The sequence below is a fragment of the Drosophila biarmipes genome, chromosome 2R (genome assembly GCF_025231255.1).
Source record: "Drosophila biarmipes strain raj3 chromosome 2R, RU_DBia_V1.1, whole genome shotgun sequence".
NCBI classification, from domain to species: Eukaryota; Metazoa; Arthropoda; class Insecta; order Diptera; family Drosophilidae; genus Drosophila; species Drosophila biarmipes.
Window position 1 is genome coordinate 5,850,229 of NC_066615.1, and position 18,639 is coordinate 5,868,867.

The window sequence follows — 18,639 nt, forward strand, 5'->3', positions numbered from 1 at the left end:
AACTGATGCATTTGCCTCGGATGCATTGGCTTTTAAATCATTCTGGCAACCGCGTTTTTTGGAATCACCCTTCGGAGTTGACAAACAGAAGCAAAAGTTAAGTAAATTTCAATAGCCCCCTTCAAGTCGTTAATTGTTTTCATTATTTGGGTTTTTTATTAAAGCTCTACACCGTTTATCACAAGTCTTAAAGGGGGATTCAGAATTCGCAAAGTCCCAGGCACCTAGGCTCCGGATTTCACGTTCACAGTCAGCTGCTTGAAGTCCCGGTCGCTGAGCAGGCGCCACTTGTAGCCCAGAATCTCTGAGATCTCCCGCTCGACGGCCTCGTAGGATCTGGAGTTTCGCTTCAGCCAGGAATTGAATTCGTCGCTCCATTCCGGGTGTCTGGGCCAATCGCAACGCAGAATCACCGCAAACCGCCGCACGTAGAGATGCTGCAGATTCTTGGCTGTTCGGGCAATGAGCAAAAGCGTCGAGGTGGAGACTTTCTCGCGGATGACCTGGGGAAAACGGTGATAAGGTGATAAGTGGTCACCGATGTACACATTTAAGGAATACCCCAAAAGTAGGATTCAAATTGCAATACTTTCAAAGTAAATATGAGATAAATATTAGATTATTAAAATAGTCAGTAAGTGTGACTTAAACTTATTTACTATCCAAAAATTCCTATAAGTGCTAAAAAATATAAAAATAAATTATGAGATACTAAGATTCAAAGCTATTAAAACTGATTTAAGTAATATATCCAAAGGAAGTTTCCAAAAGTAAGTTAGTGAGTTGGTATAAAGCGATCTTATCAATAATAGATTGAAAAGTTCAGTTTTATAATCAATATTTGCCTAAGCTGGAGATATGATTCGAGGGACTTACCAGAGTGTCCACATTGAAGCACTGCCGGCACATCAGCAACATCAAGCTGTCGATGCGGCTGTGAAAGGGCTTGGGGCTGGAAAAGCGCGGCAGCAGCTCGTGGCCGTAGACGGCCAGGGTGTTCCGGTAGTGGTCCACCATGCGGACCAGCAGCTCGGCCCGAATCCGGGTTTGCGGCGCGCAGTACGTGATGCTGTGGACAGGCGCCTCCGGCTGCAGCACCACCTCCCCGTCCGCCAGGTTCTCCATCCGCAGATGGACTCGCAGGCGCGGGTTGGTCTTCTTCACGTTCCGCCAGGCCTTCACGCCGCAGGCACTTATTGTCAGGTGGTTTGGCGTGTAGCAGTTCTGCAGCAGGTGCAGGTGCCGCAGCTTGGTGTCCGCCAGCAGGGACAGAACGTCGTCATCTATGTTCTGTGGCGATATGGTGAGCACCTAAACCAAAACGTTTACTCGCTGCTGTGACAACAAATGAAATTCAAGCGCTCTCACCTGCAGATTGAGAAACAGACCCACATGCATGATGGGGCAGTGCATCGTGGTCACATTCACCAGATTGAGGACCCTCATCTTGGTGCAGCAACTGCAGACGACCTCGTCCAGTAGGTGATTCGCCTCGTAGCGCTCCAGTACGAAGTCCACCAGCTTGAGGGTGTGGAGGTCAGTCAATCGCAGGAGCAGCTCTTTCAGCACCCTCAGCAGCTGACCTCCAGTGCCGAACAGCTTGATTCCCTCCGGATCGTTGGGCTGCGACATGTTGCAAGGGAAGTGATAGACCAGGGTTCGTATCCGGCGGCCTATGCCAATAAACTCCGTACCCGGGTTCTCCTCTCTACCCTGAAATAGTTAAAAATGTAGCTTATTTTTCATAAATATAATATTTGCATACCTTGTCGATATTCCATGACAACATGGTCATAAACTGAAAGATGTTGTTGAAACTGTGCCACGGACGAAACTCGATGCCCCGCATATACTTGCCGATCTTCGACAGGCAGAACTGGGTTCGCATGTGATCGAGGCAAAATTGCCAGCCGGAGTAGTAGTTGAACTTCGGTTTCGTGAGGGTTCGATCATCCACCAAGAAGTTGTTCCACACGGTTGGCAAGTAGAAGGCTCTATACCACTGGCGGCAAACCTGCAAGAGATCACAGAGAAACTTTATCTGAAGGATTTGCATTGTTGCACGGTTTTCTTAGCCAGACTGTGTAGGATCAGGAGATCTTCTTTTAAATTTTTTGCAAAGATTAGATTGTGCCATCGTTATCTTATCACTTCCTGATGACAAATATATGTATTAATTCAATATTCCCAAACTCAACGATCATATCTCTAACTCTCTGACGGAATGCCCCTCTTAAATTTCAAGTTAAGGAGATAAACCATTTGCTGGTGCAGTGAAGGCAATTTTCAGACTTTTACGATACCAGCTGCTATTTGGTTCAACTGAGCGGAAACTTTTCCATTTGAACTGATGGGTATGTTTTATTTAGAGGTCAGCTATTGTAATGTAAACATTCTGCATTTGCGGTTACGTATATTGTAAATACTTTGGGGAGCGAAACATATTTTGGAGAATAGGAAAAAATAATGAAACGGCGTTTTGGGCCACAAAAAAGTGATTCTGCATCGGCCGGGAATCGAACCCGGGCCGCCCGCGTGGCAGGCGAGCATTCTACCACTGAACCACCGATGCTTGGCGAAAGAGCGGTTTCCAAAAAATCTGCACTTCTTTTTGCGGGATTTCTAAGAACTATAAATATTACTACTTTGGGTTTGGCTAAAGCTTAATTTATACTTAGCAAGATATTTTTACTACTCATAATTTTATTTTAATAATTAAAGTAAGTAAGAGCCCGGAAATCAAAACCCCATAAGTTAATACAAATGTCGTCTAACTCCGTTAAATGTTTAGGTCCGTTGTGCATATATGCTAAAATGATAAATATAATGTCACCCTAGTGGTGCAAAAACATAAATCCCATAGTTTCTTGTAATATTTCCACATACGCACCAATCCCGCATAGTAGCGCTCTTTGGGGCTGAGGTAGGTAAAGATTTGCTCGAGCACTAGGTCGGGTAGGTAACGCCAGTTTGACTCGATCATGCTCTCCTGGTCCTGGTCGTCATCCTCGTCGACATCTATGTAGCAGGCTGGATGGTGTTGGAGAGCATTTCAGGTTATTGCACAGACTTGTCACGGCATTCTTCGGCCTACCCTTCTCGTCTCCATCGATCTTCCAGCCAGCCTTTTGCATAACCTCCAGTTGGCCGCTGCCCTTCCGCCCCACGCCCAGTGCACTCATGTTTGGGGGAGTGAGGTATTGTTACTTTACGAATTTTCAAATTATTTACAACGCAAACGACCGCACACTACACACTACACTATATGTACTCTAATTTGAAAATTTTTTGGCACAGCCTGTGCCGACGGCTTCTTCTTTCGGTTTATTTTTATATAGTGGGACCGACCGACTGTCCGCTGCACTCGCAGTTGCGTCGCGTTTGGCCAGCGACTGTCTCCCGAATAGATTGTGATTCCTTCACATATTCAAATCGCTCTGCTGGCTATTTTCGAAGACTGAAAAACTGTTTTCAGTTTCTCGTGTTCGAAATTGTTAGGTTCTCGCCGCCTCGCAACTGCCAAAGACCTGCGTCTTCGCCGTCTCTTCATACAGAGCTTCCGATTTATTTTGGTTATTATTTCTTTCTTGATTTTTGTTGATGCTCGGATCTGTGCTAGAGATGTAGCAACTGTTGTGATTCCGATTCTCTGTTGTTTTCATTTTCGATTTTAAAATTAGACACCGGCACTTTGGGCAAGGTCTTAGGGCCTCCGCTTCGTGGCACGGAACTGGGGCAACTTGTTGATCCCTCTGCTGGCTATTGAGGTGTAAATTATAAATAAACACTTGCGCTGTTTGGACTTGTGGTGATCTGATGCATCTGCATTTCGGGTATGGAGGTGCAGCAGTCTGTAGACGCCTTAAGTGTATTGAGAAGGTTAATAAAATAATAGATGCGGTGTATAAGTTGTTACTATTCTTCTCACTTCATTTTCGTTTTTGAATCGAAACTAAATTTTAAAAACAGCGGTATTTCGTATTTTATTCGTGTTTAATGAGTTTACTGTAAAAACACAGTGTCTACCCTTAATAGCGTTGAATTACCCGGTCGGCTATAGTTTTTAAGCAATAAACAAAAGTAATACTATATCCAGATAAGTATTTTGCATTAAAATTCGATCCGGTAAACAAAATCAAGGGTCTGGTCGTCCAATTGCGTTTGCTTGTCTATTCTGGCTCCTGATGTCTTGATATTTATGCATATCATATCATAATTTTTTGTCCTCTGTCTGGAAATGCTTCCGTTACAATTTGGTAATTTTTATACTTTTAACAACAACTCAAAAAGATTTTTAGTTCAAGTTACCAATTTTAGTTATTTTTACAAAATAATCTAAACAAGAAAGGAAACTAGCTTCGGCAATCTGAATTTTCTGCAAGAGCAGGACGTTCCTATGCATACCATAGCTATGGTATCTTTGTATGTACTGAGCTTTCCGATGGTTTATGGTACATTTTATTTAAAATTCGAAGCAGTGATATAGAGTGATATAGAAGAATAAAATCTAAGAATGAATTGTTTGAGGAAAAGTTTCAGCAGCTACAAAAGTAGTAGAACACGAGAACGGCTGGCTTGATTTTGCGTGATTTGTTGTAAAAAAATATCTTTCCACGTGTCTTCCTATGACAGGAGTAAAAAATAATTCTCGAATTTAAAAAAGATGTACACTTAGTGTTGAATATCAAACACATTTATATGTTTTCTGCTTAAAAAAATATTTACTTTTTATTTATAATATAACTATTAAAAACTTTAAAACTCTAAAAACTTCTTATAATAATGTGTTTTTATACCCTTACAGAGGGTATGTATGTTTTTTAACATATAACCTTATAGGCTTGAAAATAACATTTTTTAATTAGTTAAAATCAGACGACTATATCACATAGCTGTCATAGGAACGATAGGATAGTTGGTGGGAAATAATGTGAAACAAATTATAGCGTTGGGGCTTTTTGACATATTATCTTATATATTGGGAATATACATTTTTATATTTTTAGGAATTTCGAATTCAATTTAATAAAAATATTGATTATTTTTTATAACTGCAAGGGTATACAAACTTCGGCTTGCGGAAGTTAGCTTCCTTTCTTGTTAAAATATTTATTATTATTCTTAGCAATGTACAATAAAATGTTTGACGCCAGTGGGCTCCGCCGATATATGGCAGACTTTTGAATGTTTTGCCTTTAAGAATCAATTTTATACCTAAAGTTTCGTTCTTTGTGAAACTTCCAGACGGTATTTCACGGTTCGTATTTGCGAATATGCTGGCCATGTAGGGATCCTCGAAGCCTATCCATAAACTATTATCGTTTTTCGGCCCCCGGCATACAAACCGAAACGCTTGGAGAAATCTTGAACCAAAAATTTGATTTCTTGCTCTTTCAAATTGATTCTTTTTTTTCTCAGTTATAAGTGTTGTCACAAGGGTTTCAAAATGTGCTCATGGGCGACCTGACCTATTTTTTAACTTGGTTGCTCTTTTTGTATTAAACCGTTCTTTCTCTTTCTCTCTGCTTCAAAAAGTTACGTTCATATTCCCTGTAATTTATTCTTTTAAATCGGCTAGAACAACATAATTTAAGCATACCATGCTGTAAGCTACTTACCCATCCCGGCGTTATCTCGTTCTTCGCGTTTGACACTTGACCCCACTTTGCCGGCAGAAGGGGAAGAAAGAAAATTCCATCAGGCCACCAAACGACGCCATCGTCGTTTCCTTGACGACGCCACCAACTGAGGCATCTGTTATCCCGCTTTTCCGATTTTCCGCTGTCCACTGTGCATTGTCATTTTCCACACACACACCTCGGCTTACGTACACGTAATATGGCCGAGCTGCTGGAGTGTCCAGGTACACTTAGCGGAAACAGCTGTTTATGTTGATGGGTCCGCCAAGGAAAGGCATTTGGCCATTTTCCAGGGTCCTCTTCAGCCCTTTCCCTTCTTTTTTATTTAGCAAGGAGAACAACAGCAGCGCAAACTTTCCGTATTGCAATTTCCTTTTTGCATTGCATACTTTTAGGATCCCGGAATTTTTCCGCGCCCAAGCACTTAAAAATATGCTGAATATTGAATGAGCCCGGCTGAGTGGGGAACTCGGAGCTGGCCGCCTGGCTGGTTGGTCGCTGGGATCTGCAACAATGCGCAGCAATACGGGCTTAATTAAAACAATTTTAAAACCAGTTAAAACACACTCGCCGGTCGCCGAAACCCAGGCCCAAGCCCGAGCACATATGCACACAGCCGCCGCTTGACAGTTGGCAGCGCCCTTCCGCCTGCCTTCGGTTGGGAAAACATCAAATATGACAGGCCAGGCCTGCAACCAAAATGTTTCCATGCAAATTTAAATGTCAACAAAAACTTGCAGTTTAACCCAAAAACCCTATTTGTGTCTGCCGGGCAGCCGGCAATCGTCTCGCTGCGTTTTCCAGGGCTCCGAAAGTGTGTGCAAACTCCATTAAAGGCGAGCGATTAGAGATGAGTACGTGAGCTATACTACATGTTTTAGCCAATTATAGAGAGTATAAATTAATTTTTGAAAATAAAAGGCTTTAAGACAATAAATACGCATATACTTGATATTTAACAAATATTTTTTTTAATTTTCAATAAAATGGCTTTATTATTTAAGGTATTAAATACAGAGAAATATGATATTTTACACTTTGTAAGTTATAAACTAATATTTTCTTTGAGTCTTTAAAACAATTTTTTTAAAGTTATTTATTAATAAAAATTATATTAGATAACCTAAAAAATATGGTTTTAAAGATGTGTAATTAAACAAAATGTTTAATATATTTTCAAATTTTGTTTTAACAATTTTGTAATATTAGTTGATTACTCTTTTTCATATTTTTGTAAAAACTCCTTGCACTAACACCTCTAGCACGCACTTGTGAAAATTATGGGTCGGATTCGCCGGTTGAAAATGCGTATGGATATTCCTGTGCGTGCCGGTGGGTCGGCGGCTTAAACTGGAAAACAGGAAGTGGCTGGTTGGCTTGGCTAACCAAGCCGGAGCCGGCAGGAGCCGGCCAACGAGTCCTGTTATTGTTGGTTTTGCCTGGCTGCTTTGTTTGGCTGGCCTTGCTCAGGTGCCTCGCACTGGCAGCTGTTTGGGCCATTGTTTGGCCATCGGATGTGCCAAGTTTCGGAATTTAATGTATAATTTTGTAGCATTTTAACTACTGCCTGACTGACCCGTTGTGACCCATTCCGCCGCCCAGCCATTCTGCCATGTGGTTATGCAAATTGTTGACTTCTACTTGGGGGACAGCACTAAGAAGGTTGGTGTTACTTGAGTGTGCATTTGTGAATTGCATTTTAATGGCCACTCGGTGGGCACTTCCTTTGATAGAAACTTAGGATTGGCGTTTGTTAGTGTTTTAGTGAAATGGTGCTTTATGAACAAATTTGTTCTTTCTTTTTTTACTTTAAAGAAACTAAGAGCGAAGATGACGATGTAATACATTTTTTGCTTTTGCTTCAATCAAAACATCGTCGTCTAGTGACGCTGATCAACAATATATATACTTTATGGGGTCGGAAACATTTTCTTCACTGCGTTTCATACTTCTGACTGAAATCAATATACCCTCTGCAAGGGAATAAACATGATGCACCCCTTCAGATTGCGGCGTGAAATACCTCATAGAACTCGTTGTTCAATTTCCAATCTATTGATATTCAAAACTAGAAATTTAATTTCCAATCAATTGGTATTCAAAACAAAGAATTTTTAAAATTTGAGTTTTTTATAAAAAAAACATGATGCACTCCTTACAAAAAATGAGAAAATTCGTAAAAAATAAATGTTCATTAAATTGGTGGGAATCCTAATTTTTACTACAATCTGAGTGCCATTCTTCCACACTAAAAAATCATGACAAATGCCATATGCCATACATACATACATACTACGAATGCAGAGTTTCCACTAACTAACCTGCCAACGAAAAATTATTTCAGTAATCAAGTTGGCCTAAGCAAACTGTCGAGACCTTTCAAGGCACTTGAAAATCATTCCCAATAACGATGGCGAAGAAAACGAATAACAAGCTTAGCGAGAGCGATTTGGATATCGGTCATGATCTGGCGTTTGTGGATAGCCTGCTCGGGGACCTTCAGTTGGAGGCGGAACCGGAGACGCGTGGCGTTATTCTGAACCTGGCTTACAGTGAGTTGAAGCCCGAAAGAAGGTGCAAATATTTAGTGAGTGACTCGCTTCAGCTTTGGCACGCGAAAAACTGGAGGAGGCCCAACGCTTCGCCAAGCTGGCGAACCGTTCCAACGTGAGTGTCGAGGACCTGGAGATGGCGAAGCTGCAGAAGACCCGCAAGCTGAGGAAGACCGAGGAGCCGAGCAAGCGCTCGATGAAGCTGCTGGCCAAGCACACCAGCCAGGATGCTGCTCTGCCCCTGCCGCGCTCGGACGAGGGAGGCATGCTGCCCACCTGGCGCAGCTGTCAGATTGGCGTAAAGGGCATTCTGAAGGACAAGAGCGCTCAACCGCCGAAGCCAAAGCGGAGGATGACAAAGCCGGATAAGACGGAGGCTGCCACTCCTTCCACTTCCGCTACTGCTACTCCTTCCAGGCGTTCCACTTGCACTGCAGCCGCTCCTTCCAAGCCTAATCCAACTTAAATTTGGATTCCTTAGCATAATCTTCTATAATATAAAGAGGTTTTATTTTATCTATGCTGTTAAAATGTTTTGGTAGATTTGAACTTTTACCAAAAACTAGCTCATATGGACAATAGTCATGTGCCATAGATAGGGTTGTATTAAAACAATATACGAAGTATCGCAGCCCTAAATCCCAAACTGTTTTGTCAACTGAGATGTATGAGCGAATTAACTCATTAAGTGTTCTGTTGCTTCGGTCCACGGTAGCTACTGTCTGGTGGTGGTGTGATTTCAATAATTGAATTTATTTATTCTGTTCCCATGTCCGTAATGAACGTCTTCAATGGTCCGCACTTTAGAATAAAATCTTCAAATATAGCTTTTGCTACTGTATTTGCACTTTTATTTGGTACATGTATAGCTACTAGGTATTTAGTTAAATCTTAATATTTATAAGAATTTCAATAATTGAATATTGAATATTGAATTTGAATAAAATCTTCAAATATAGCTTTTGCTACTGTATTTGCACTTTTATTTGGTACAGGTATAGCTACTAGGTATTTAGTTAAATCTTAATATTTATAAGAATTTCAATAATTGAATTTATTTATTCTGTTCCCATGTCCGTAATGAACGTCTTCATTGGTCCGCACTTTAGAATAAAATCTTCAAATATAGCTTTTGCTACTGTATTTGCACTTTTATTTGGTACATGTATAGCTACTAGGTATTTAGTTAAATCTTAATATTTATAAGAATTTCAATAATTGAATATTGAATATTGAATTTGAATAAAATCTTCAAATATAGCTTTTGCTACTGTATTTGCACTTTTATTTGGTACAGGTATAGCTACTAGGTATTTAGTTAAATCTTAATATTTATAAGAATTTCAATAATTGAATTTATTTATTCTGTTCCCATGTCCGTAATGAACGTCTTCATTGGTCCGCACTTTAGAATAAAATCTTCAAATATAGCTTTTGCTACTGTATTTGCACTTTTATTTGGTACATGTATAGCTACTAGGTATTTAGTTAAATCTTAATATTTATAAGAATTTCAATAATTGAATATTGAATATTGAATTTGAATAAAATCTTCAAATATAGCTTTTGCTACTGTATTTGCACTTTTATTTGGTACAGGTATAGCTACTAGGTATTTAGTTAAATCTTAATATTTATAAGAATTTCAATAATTGAATTTATTTATTCTGTTCCCATGTCCGTAATGAACGTCTTCAATGGTCCGCACTTTAGAATAAAATCTTCAAATATAGCTTTTGCTACTGTATTTGCACTTTTATTTGGTACAGGTATAGCTACTAGGTATTTAGTTAAAAAATAAATATTAAATTTATAAGAATTTCAATAATTGAATTTATTTATTCTGTTCCCATGTCCGTAATGAACGTCTTCATTGGTCCGCACTTTAGAATAAAATCTTCAAATATAGCTTTTGCTACTGTATTTGCACTTTTATTTGGTACAGGTATAGCTACTAGGTATTTAGTTAAATCTTAATATTTATAAGAATTTCAATAATTGAATTTATTTATTCTGTTCCCATGTCCGTAATGAACGTCTTCATTGGTCCGCACTTTAGAATAAAATCTTCAAATATAGCTTTTGCTACTGTATTTGCACTTTTATTTGGTACAGGTATAGCTACTAGGTATTTAGTTAAATCTTAATATTTATAAGAATTTCAATAATTGAATTTATTTATTCTGTTCCCATGTCCGTAATGAACGTCTTCATTGGTCCGCACTTTAGAATAAAATCTTCAAATATAGCTTTTGCTACTGTATTTGCACTTTTATTTGGTACAGGTATAGCTACTAGGTATTTAGTTAAATCTTAATATTAATAAGAATTTCAATAATTGAATTTATTTATTCTGTTCCCATGTCCGTAATGAACGTCTTCATTGGTCCGCAGTTTAGAATAAAATCTTCAAATATAGCTTTTGCTACTGTATTTGCATTTTTATTTGGTGTAGGTATAGCTACTAGGTAATTTATAAATAATTAAATCAAAGATGAGTGTTACTAGTATTCGTTTCCATTATAAGATTTTGGAAGTGGACCAATAGTATCTACAATTACTATATCGATATCTTTTTGTGGAGTTTCGGTTAAAGTTAGTGGGGTTTTAGTATGCTTAGTCGTTTTCGGCTTTTGGCCAATAGGACATTTCTTTGTGTACTCTTTTATTTCTTTGAACATATTTTTCCAGTAATAATGTCTCTGGACCTTGGCCAAGGTTTTTGTAATGCCTGTATGACGTTTAGACGTTTTGATAAGCACGCCGAAAAAAAAAAACAAAAATAGCTGTTTTGCATCGGCCGGGAATCGAACCCGGGCCGCCCGCGTGGCAGGCGAGCATTCTACCACTGAACCACCGATGCCTGGTGAAAGACCGGATTTCAAAAATGGTTCAGTTTAATTGGTTTGCTTTATAAACAATCTATAAAAAAATTCTGGCTAGTAAATAAATGAATTTCCTATCTTTTTGATATAAGGTTTACGTTGAAAGCAAACCAGAACCGTATAGCTTAGAAAAAAATAAAAATAAAATTCATCTGTCCGAAGTTTTTTGTTGATTTCCTAAGATCTTGTATTACTAATTCAAGAACTCATGTTTAAAGGTGGCCTAAAACGAAGCACCTCTAGAGCAAATCGAGTGCTTGGGCATACATTATTTAAGGACTTCAACTTCCCTGTGTTTTTTTATTATCTACTTTGCTGTGGAACCAGTTCTTTGATCCGATTGCACCCTGGTTATTTGGAACTTCGCTCGTGTCCATTTTCCGGAAAACTTTGAGACAGTTCTGCCTAAAGTGACAATGAAATCCGAAAGCGCAGCTGCTGCTTATGCAAAGTTCTTGCGGTGAGTGGATGACTTAAAGGCAAAAAAGTTAGCATAAACATGTAGGGCTCAATCACATCAGCAATTTCCACCACTGCGAGGTCCTTTCGACTTCCGTCCCGTCCCGACTCAATTGTTCTGCCATTGTCAGAGCAAGCAATTTGCCTTGACAATAGCCATGCATTTTAATTGCGCAGCAGCTGCGGTTCATCGGCAGGAATTGCCCCGCCCTCGAAATGGCGACTGCTAAACGCAGCAAATTGTGTGGCCATTAAAAAAGTGGCGTATAAAATAGAAACTTTTCCGAAATATTGCTCCTCTTTTTCGCCAGCAATTATTTGTAAAATATTTATTTTACAATTGAATTGAAAAAGTTTCTGCCTGTGGCAGTTGCCGCAAAACGTACAGGAGGAGCAACTTTGCCCCACTAATCAAGTGAATGGGAATTAAGGCAGCGCCCTGGAAAGAATATTTTCGCTGGCGTGTGCAAAACAATTAAGCTAAAATTGTTATTGCAATTTGAAAACAATTGTCAAATTATGCAAATTCCGTCTGATTGCCTCGAGTATTTTTCAGCAGGACCCCCGAGTCCCCCGAGCTAACAAGGTAAACACCCCAGACTGTTCCACCCCACTCGGCTAACCCACCAGTTGAAACTCGGGGGTGGCCCAAACTGCTCAAAGATTTATGGCAATGCCTCAAGTGTTTTCGGGGGACGGGAAAAGTTTTGGGAGTGCGTCGTCGGCAGCTTCCTTCACTTGGTGCCGGCGTTGTCAACTGCAAGGCGACTGCAATTTGCATAAAAATTCATTGGTATGGCGGCAAGTTGGCAAAAAGGTAAGGACGAAAAGCGCTAAAAGAATTATCCTTGGGATAACAAAATGTTAATACTCTTCGAAGAATATTTGAGTGAATTAAACACTTTAAATTAATTGAAAAAGTTTCTTTATTTATGGGTCTTGTAGAAAACTTATGTATTTATTAAGCCACTCTCTCCTTGGGTTTCGCTGTGGTTTTCCAAAGAGAAAAAATAATGGGGCCACCGTTTAAAAATTATAAGTATCAATGGAGGCTATTATCAATACTCCTTTAATTAAAAAAACCTATTGGTTGTTATACTTTGTTTTATTTGGTTTAAGAATGGCTGATTATATGGTAATGAACCTTTAAAAAGCACTTGTGTAATAGTAACTGGCCAGATAAGGCACTTATAGAGATAATGTACCCCCAATAAATAGTTTATAGCTGGTAAAACCTTTTAACGTAATTATTGCCGGACCTCCACATCCAACCAAATACCTCCATTTAGATTGGCTAGGAACAGGGTGGGGTCGTACAAGTTGTCCTTGCGGGTTTTTGGATTGACTTTGACATTGAATTTGCTGATCAGCTCCACGATGGCCGCCTTTATTTGGGATGTGGCGAAGCGCATACCTATTGAAAGTTTCAACCATTAGACTATTTTTTGAGCAAAGAAGAGTTACATTTACCCAAGCAGATACGCGGACCATCTCCGAATCCCATGTAGACACCTCGTTCGCGAAAGCTCTTGGCGGCCTCGGGATCCATGAAGCGGTCAGGATTGTAGGTCTGCGGATCGGGGAAGTACTCCTCGTCCATCATATGGCAGGAGTGGGGAATCACAACAACAGTACCCTTTTCCACGGTAAAATCGGGACCGTCTTTGTTGGGCAGCTCCACGGATTCGGTGCAGAGTTTGGAAGTCATAAAGCCAGGTGGGAATAAACGAATCGATTCTGCAAAGGCGGTTCAAAGATTTAGGTTACAAAATATGATAAGAGAACTATATGTCTCCCATTTTTGGAAAATGGATTTCCTCACCGTGTAGGCAGGCATCCAGATAGGGCAGCTCATCGAGTTTGTCGTAGGGTACGATACCGTCTTGGAGATGGGCTTGGATCTCCTCCCGCAGGCGCTGTTGCACCACTTCATCGCGGCCCAGTAGCAGCAGCATGTGCGACAGAACGCCAGCTACAGTCTCGAAGCCATCCAGAAGGAAGGTCATGGTGTGGGCCAGGAGGTGGCGGGTATCCAGGTTCCTCTTCTCGCCCAGTTGCATCAGGTAGTCCAGAAAGTCGGTGCGCTGGAACTGGCCAGTTGCCAGCTGGGATTTTCGCGACTGCACCGCCGTTCCCATAAGCCCGACAAAGAAACGCTCCACATGGTGCGGTACAAAGCGCAGTTTGATCAGGCGACTTAGGGAGGGAAAGGTGTTGACCAGGGCGAAAAGGATCATGAAGGTCCAGTGCGGGTTAAACAGGTCCTTGATGTTGGCCATGATGGGAGTCGGTTTGTCCGAGAAACTCTCGGCACTGAGGCCCAACACGCAGTCGGTGACCATTTCGGAAGTGAAGCAGAGACCCAACTGTGGTAAATAATAACAATTAATATTACGTGAATTTGATGTTCTTTCATATCTGTTTACTTACATCCTTGGCATTGATGCCGTCGACTGCACCCAAACGAATTTGCTTCTTCACCCACTCGCTCATTTGCTGGCACACCTTGTTCGTCACTGGGTAGACGGACTTTATCTATTCGTTTACAATGCAGTTGTAATATACTGACAGATATCGATTTATGACCTAACTTACTCGGCTATTGGTCAAACCAGGAGTAATATCAGCCCGCCGCTGCTTCCACTTTTCCCCGGTGAGCGAGAACGGATTGTTGGACAGGATAAAGTCGGTTTTCTCGTCGGTCAATCTGGACAGCTCGTTGTCGTGGAAGTTTTTGAAGTTCGACACGAAAACTCGACGTGCCAGTTCCGGGCTGATCACGAGCAGTTGGGGAACCCGTCCGCTGAAGATGCCCACAGCATCATACTTGCTTTTGTACTTCCTAAAGAGTGGGAAAGCCGCCATAACACACCATTGACCTTAGGAGGTTTGGTTCTACTCACTGGTAAATATCGTTCAGGTCGTAGATCATGTTCCTCTTCATCGCATACAGGTTGGGGTAGTTGCCGGTGAGGAGCTTGGGCCTGGGACCCGGCACATTCCGCTTTCGCCAGTAGTTGAAGTTCCAGGTCATAGCCGCGTAGAGCAGGCCGGCCAATATGAGGCCCAGAGCGAAGGTAACTACAATCATCCTCTTTCACGTGGCAGCGATCTGCGTGCTCGGCGAAATCCGAAAAGCGTCTGTGCGGAGCTTCAGCGAACGCGCTCTACTTGTACCTGTTGGTGGCTGGTTTGCCCTAGGTCGGGGGAAAAGCTCCCACCCAGCGATTAGCTGAAATAGGTAAACATCAAATACTTATTTGTAAAGTGGAACATCCGAAGAACTACGAAATCTTATGTAACTTAATTTCCCTTAGAAATAAAGTATAACTAATCATCTATTCTTATAAGCCAATAAATGTTATTTATCTGAAATTTAAATTTTGCGGCTATTAATTTTTTTTAAATTTTATTTAAATACTTAAGATTTTAGTTAGATTTATTATATTTACAAAAGGCTTTATGTAATCCGAATCTTTTGAAAAGAACAATGTTCACGATATAATAATGTTGGTTTTAATATCGTCATGATCTAGTGTGTGTTTTAAAATGGTTAATCTAATGTAAATATCAATATAATTATGGAAAGATTTTTAACTTTAAATGTAGTTCTAAATGTATTAAATACAATACAATAGAATAATAATAATAATTTTGATATCAATTTTACCTTCTTTGAGTTGATTTTGTAAAAAGTGGGGTGTTTATTTTACTGGATACAGCCTGATAGCTTTGTTGCGAGGTCACAATGCGTTCTTGTAAAGCTCTCTAACAGCAGCACACGGCGATATCAGTAATGTTATCAAAAAATATTTATTGGAACTGAGCGTTTTATTACAATCTTTATGGCCAAACATGTTTGCTGTTGAAACCGGGCAAACCACGACGAAATTCAGTAACTAATTTCACAAAAATAAAGCTTAAAGCTTTGGGAGTAAAAAGCAAAATTGTGAAAATCAGCGAACAAACTCCAAGAAAGTTTACCATTCTAACATCTGCTTGTATCAGCTTTATTGCCATTCAAATCCGGTTTCTTAAAAGGTGCGTGAAAGTCTTAAAGTTGTTATTTCACTTACTCTTAAACTTTAAAATATACATTTAAAGCGTATCGCTTAAACGTATACCATAGTAACGACAAAAGCTGCGGCAGTGAAAGATCTAAACAGAAATATAAATCTTGTTGTCCGATAAAGTTGTGTATAGCCTGGGGTAATTTACACCAGTTGTGAAATAATTTTATTGTGAAAATAAATTAAGCTTTTTTGATTTTTCTACTATTTTTTCAGATTTTATTGAAAATGTTGCACTGCTTTATTAAACATTTGATGAACATGGTCAACAAATTAAGCTACATATTGAGGTTTAGTATGACGATAGTTTTTAAAGTCAATATGCAGGGAAAACGTAAAAGACGGAAATCAAAATTAAATTGACCATAGTCAAAGCTATTATAACTACGTTCGTCAGGTGAGTAGAACGTTTTTGGGGACATTCGCCGCAAAAGCTTTTCGCAGTCCTTTGAAAACCCCCAGAAACGGCATAATGACCAGGATCAAAACATGAGCCACCAACCCGCCCGCAACATTTCCGTTACACTAACAAAGCGCCATTGTGCGGCACGAACGCCAACAACAATAATGGCCGGGTCAAAAGACAGCTGCGAAAATGGCGCACACGCTGCGCTTTACAAGAGAAAACTACTTTTTGGTCAAGGAGTGGACGGCAAACATCGCCCCCCGTGCTCCCTTCCTCCGCCCATGGACAGTGCGTGTGTACTTTTCGGTCAGTTTTGTAATTGAATCACGTTTTGTATTAAATAAACTTTTCGAATTATCGAAAAATTGACCTGCACTACAAACGGCGGCCTGCCTAGTTTAATTTACTTGTGTGTGCGTGCCCCACTCACACAGAGGTCCAAGCTGCGTGTGTGTGGGCCATTAACATAAAAAGCGGCCTAGCTGAAAGAGCTCTCCCCCGAAAGGCACACTTTTTGTCCGGTTTTTTATGCAAAACACTTGACAGCCTCATTAGTATTGAAACGGTCGAAGTTGTTCGAGCGCCTCCCTTCCCCTCGAAAGTTGCCCTCTGTTCGCGCATTGACGCCCTCGCACATAAGCATGCTACGAAAGGGGCTAGGGATGGGAGCAAGGATATCGTTTACCAATTTGAATTGGCCAAAAACTATTAAGTATTATAAAGGGTCATACAATATTGTTGACAAATATGATGTGTGTAAATGTCAAAAAGATGCAATTGTAGTATGTGTTTTTTATTATTCTACCGATTTTTCTACATTAAAAACTTACACTCATCTATAGAAAAAAGGAGTATGAACCAGGTGTTCCTACGATTACATATATATCCGTATATCCATTCAAAATATTGATCTTTTTTTCTAAATAATTTTTTTTCCTATTTGAATTACTATTTTGAGGTGCTGTTAGAAACAGGATTGAGGAGTGGTGTTATATGATTTCGAAGACTAAGACATTTTTTTGTTGTTGCTGGGCGATTTAAATGTAACCAATTACTCGTAAATAGTAATCGATAAGACTATAGAATTCCACATTAAATATACGATACTTCTTCGTGTAAGCCATCCATAACTGACTTTTACCTTTTTGATTTTTTGAGTTTGGCAGAGGTTTACATGATTTCACATTTATTTGTGTGTACTAACTGTGTGCTCTTGTTGTAGCCTTTAATCCCATTGTTTGCGCATAATTGAGATAAAATGAGTTAACAAACAAATGGATTCATTTTTGAGATCACGTGCGATTCGAGGCGTCCATGTCCGTGTCCGTGCACTTGCTCACTTATTGGGCGCACGGGCTGATGTACGTGTCCAACTGGCCGCCAGACCATTGAGGGCAGCAAAAACCACGCTGGTAATACGGAATACAACGTCCGAATTCCTTTCATAACATATTTTGCATGCAACACTGCGTGTCCGGCGAGCTTGGCGCCGTCATTTTCACCCGTGCAACGGCTCTGTGGGTCCAGTTCAGGTCCGGCCGCCCCCTGAGCCACTCCCACGTTTTGGAACACACTCGCGGGGCAACTTGTTTTCGCGCCATTTGCACGCGTCATGAATTTTTCATAAACATTTAAAGGGATTTCATTACATCGTTGGCACACATGCAAACACCAGGAACTCCCCACGCTGGCACATAAAATCGTTCGACTTCCCTGGCTGAAAAGCGGGCACGGTCGAACTTCAAAAATCAGGACACCCAGCTATTTATTGGAGAAACTTGAAAAAACTCGTATATTATGGGAAAAATGTTGCCGATAGGGACTTTATAAAAAAATTGTGCAGAAATCTAATGCAATATTATTCTAGCAGGGACATTTTTTAAAAGTTATTTTTAAATTGTCAAAAATATTCGACTATTAGACCCAGTTCTATTAATCTACTGTACACTAGTATTAAAAGACCCCGAACAAAGATTTAAAAGATAAAGTTGGTTATACTAATATTTTTTGAAGTTTCATATATCGAAGCTTGACCATTTATTGCATAGGTTTTCTACCCTGTCTCTCTTCAAGGACCACGTGAATTAAAAATTTAAATCTGTTCTCAACATGCGTTTGGCTGTGCATCCTTCTTTATCCTCCAATCGACGTTTGCTCACAAAAGGCAAATATGTACATATAAATCGATTGAGGTTATGAGTGCGGTTTTTATGGGCGCCGTTCGAATCGGAAATGCAGCTTGTTAAATTTACGTGGCAGCCAATGAAATAATTTTAAGCCATTAAATAATTTTCATTGAATGATTTTTCGGGCTGTTTCAGTTTCACTCAATCTGTAATAAGGATTCCCACTGAGAATGAACATTTTCTTCAGAAGTCTTAAAGCAGCTGCTTGGTATATTTATTTAGCAAGCAGTTTGTTTGTTTGTTCTTTGAATTGATTTTAATAAAGTCCTGTTTAATTAACTGCACTTATTTTCAGCATTTATTGACCAACGTGCGCTTTGTTTGCAACTGACCTCTTTGGCCAAAATTGTTAGGTTAATTAAGAAATTATTAGCTGGCGAAAATTGGGCGTGCTAGCCTATAAATATAATTACAATGCAGTTTTCAGCTTCATATGCAATTT

General features: G+C 39.9%; 3 protein-coding genes and 2 non-coding genes across 5 annotated transcripts; 1 reads left to right on the forward strand and 4 right to left on the reverse strand.

Annotated features, from left to right (window-relative positions):
* Positions 1–133: 133 nt before the first annotated feature.
* Positions 134–3,403, reverse strand: LOC108029806 (F-box only protein 39). The gene is made up of 6 exons (XM_017102324.3): positions 3,095–3,403; positions 2,891–3,030; positions 1,766–2,014; positions 1,369–1,713; positions 877–1,311; positions 134–503 (listed from the first exon to the last, which is right to left on the reverse strand). The coding sequence occupies exons 1-6, from the start codon at positions 3,180–3,182 to the stop codon at positions 225–227; spliced, it is 1,536 nt and encodes a 511-aa protein (XP_016957813.1). The 5' UTR covers positions 3,183–3,403; the 3' UTR covers positions 134–224.
* Trnag-gcc (transfer RNA glycine (anticodon GCC)) lies at positions 2,502–2,572 on the reverse strand. The gene has a single exon. It is a non-coding gene; the product is annotated as a tRNA-Gly (tRNA).
* Positions 3,404–7,959: 4,556 nt separating the features above from the next.
* LOC108029456 (uncharacterized) lies at positions 7,960–8,707 on the forward strand. Its single transcript, XM_017101708.3, has 2 exons — positions 7,960–8,191; positions 8,245–8,707. The coding sequence occupies exons 1-2, from the start codon at positions 8,050–8,052 to the stop codon at positions 8,655–8,657; spliced, it is 555 nt and encodes a 184-aa protein (XP_016957197.1). The 5' UTR covers positions 7,960–8,049; the 3' UTR covers positions 8,658–8,707.
* Positions 8,708–10,983: 2,276 nt separating this feature from the next.
* Positions 10,984–11,054, reverse strand: Trnag-gcc (transfer RNA glycine (anticodon GCC)). Its single transcript has one exon. It is a non-coding gene; the product is annotated as a tRNA-Gly (tRNA).
* A 1,567-nt stretch (positions 11,055–12,621) lies between these two features.
* LOC108029375 (probable cytochrome P450 28a5) lies at positions 12,622–14,662 on the reverse strand. Its single transcript, XM_017101603.3, has 6 exons — positions 14,439–14,662; positions 14,131–14,377; positions 13,966–14,070; positions 13,358–13,901; positions 13,006–13,272; positions 12,622–12,949 (listed from the first exon to the last, which is right to left on the reverse strand). Exons 1-6 carry the CDS (start codon positions 14,624–14,626, stop codon positions 12,783–12,785), a joined length of 1,518 nt encoding a protein of 505 aa, XP_016957092.1. The 5' UTR covers positions 14,627–14,662; the 3' UTR covers positions 12,622–12,782.
* Between the last annotated feature and the right edge of the window lie 3,977 nt (positions 14,663–18,639).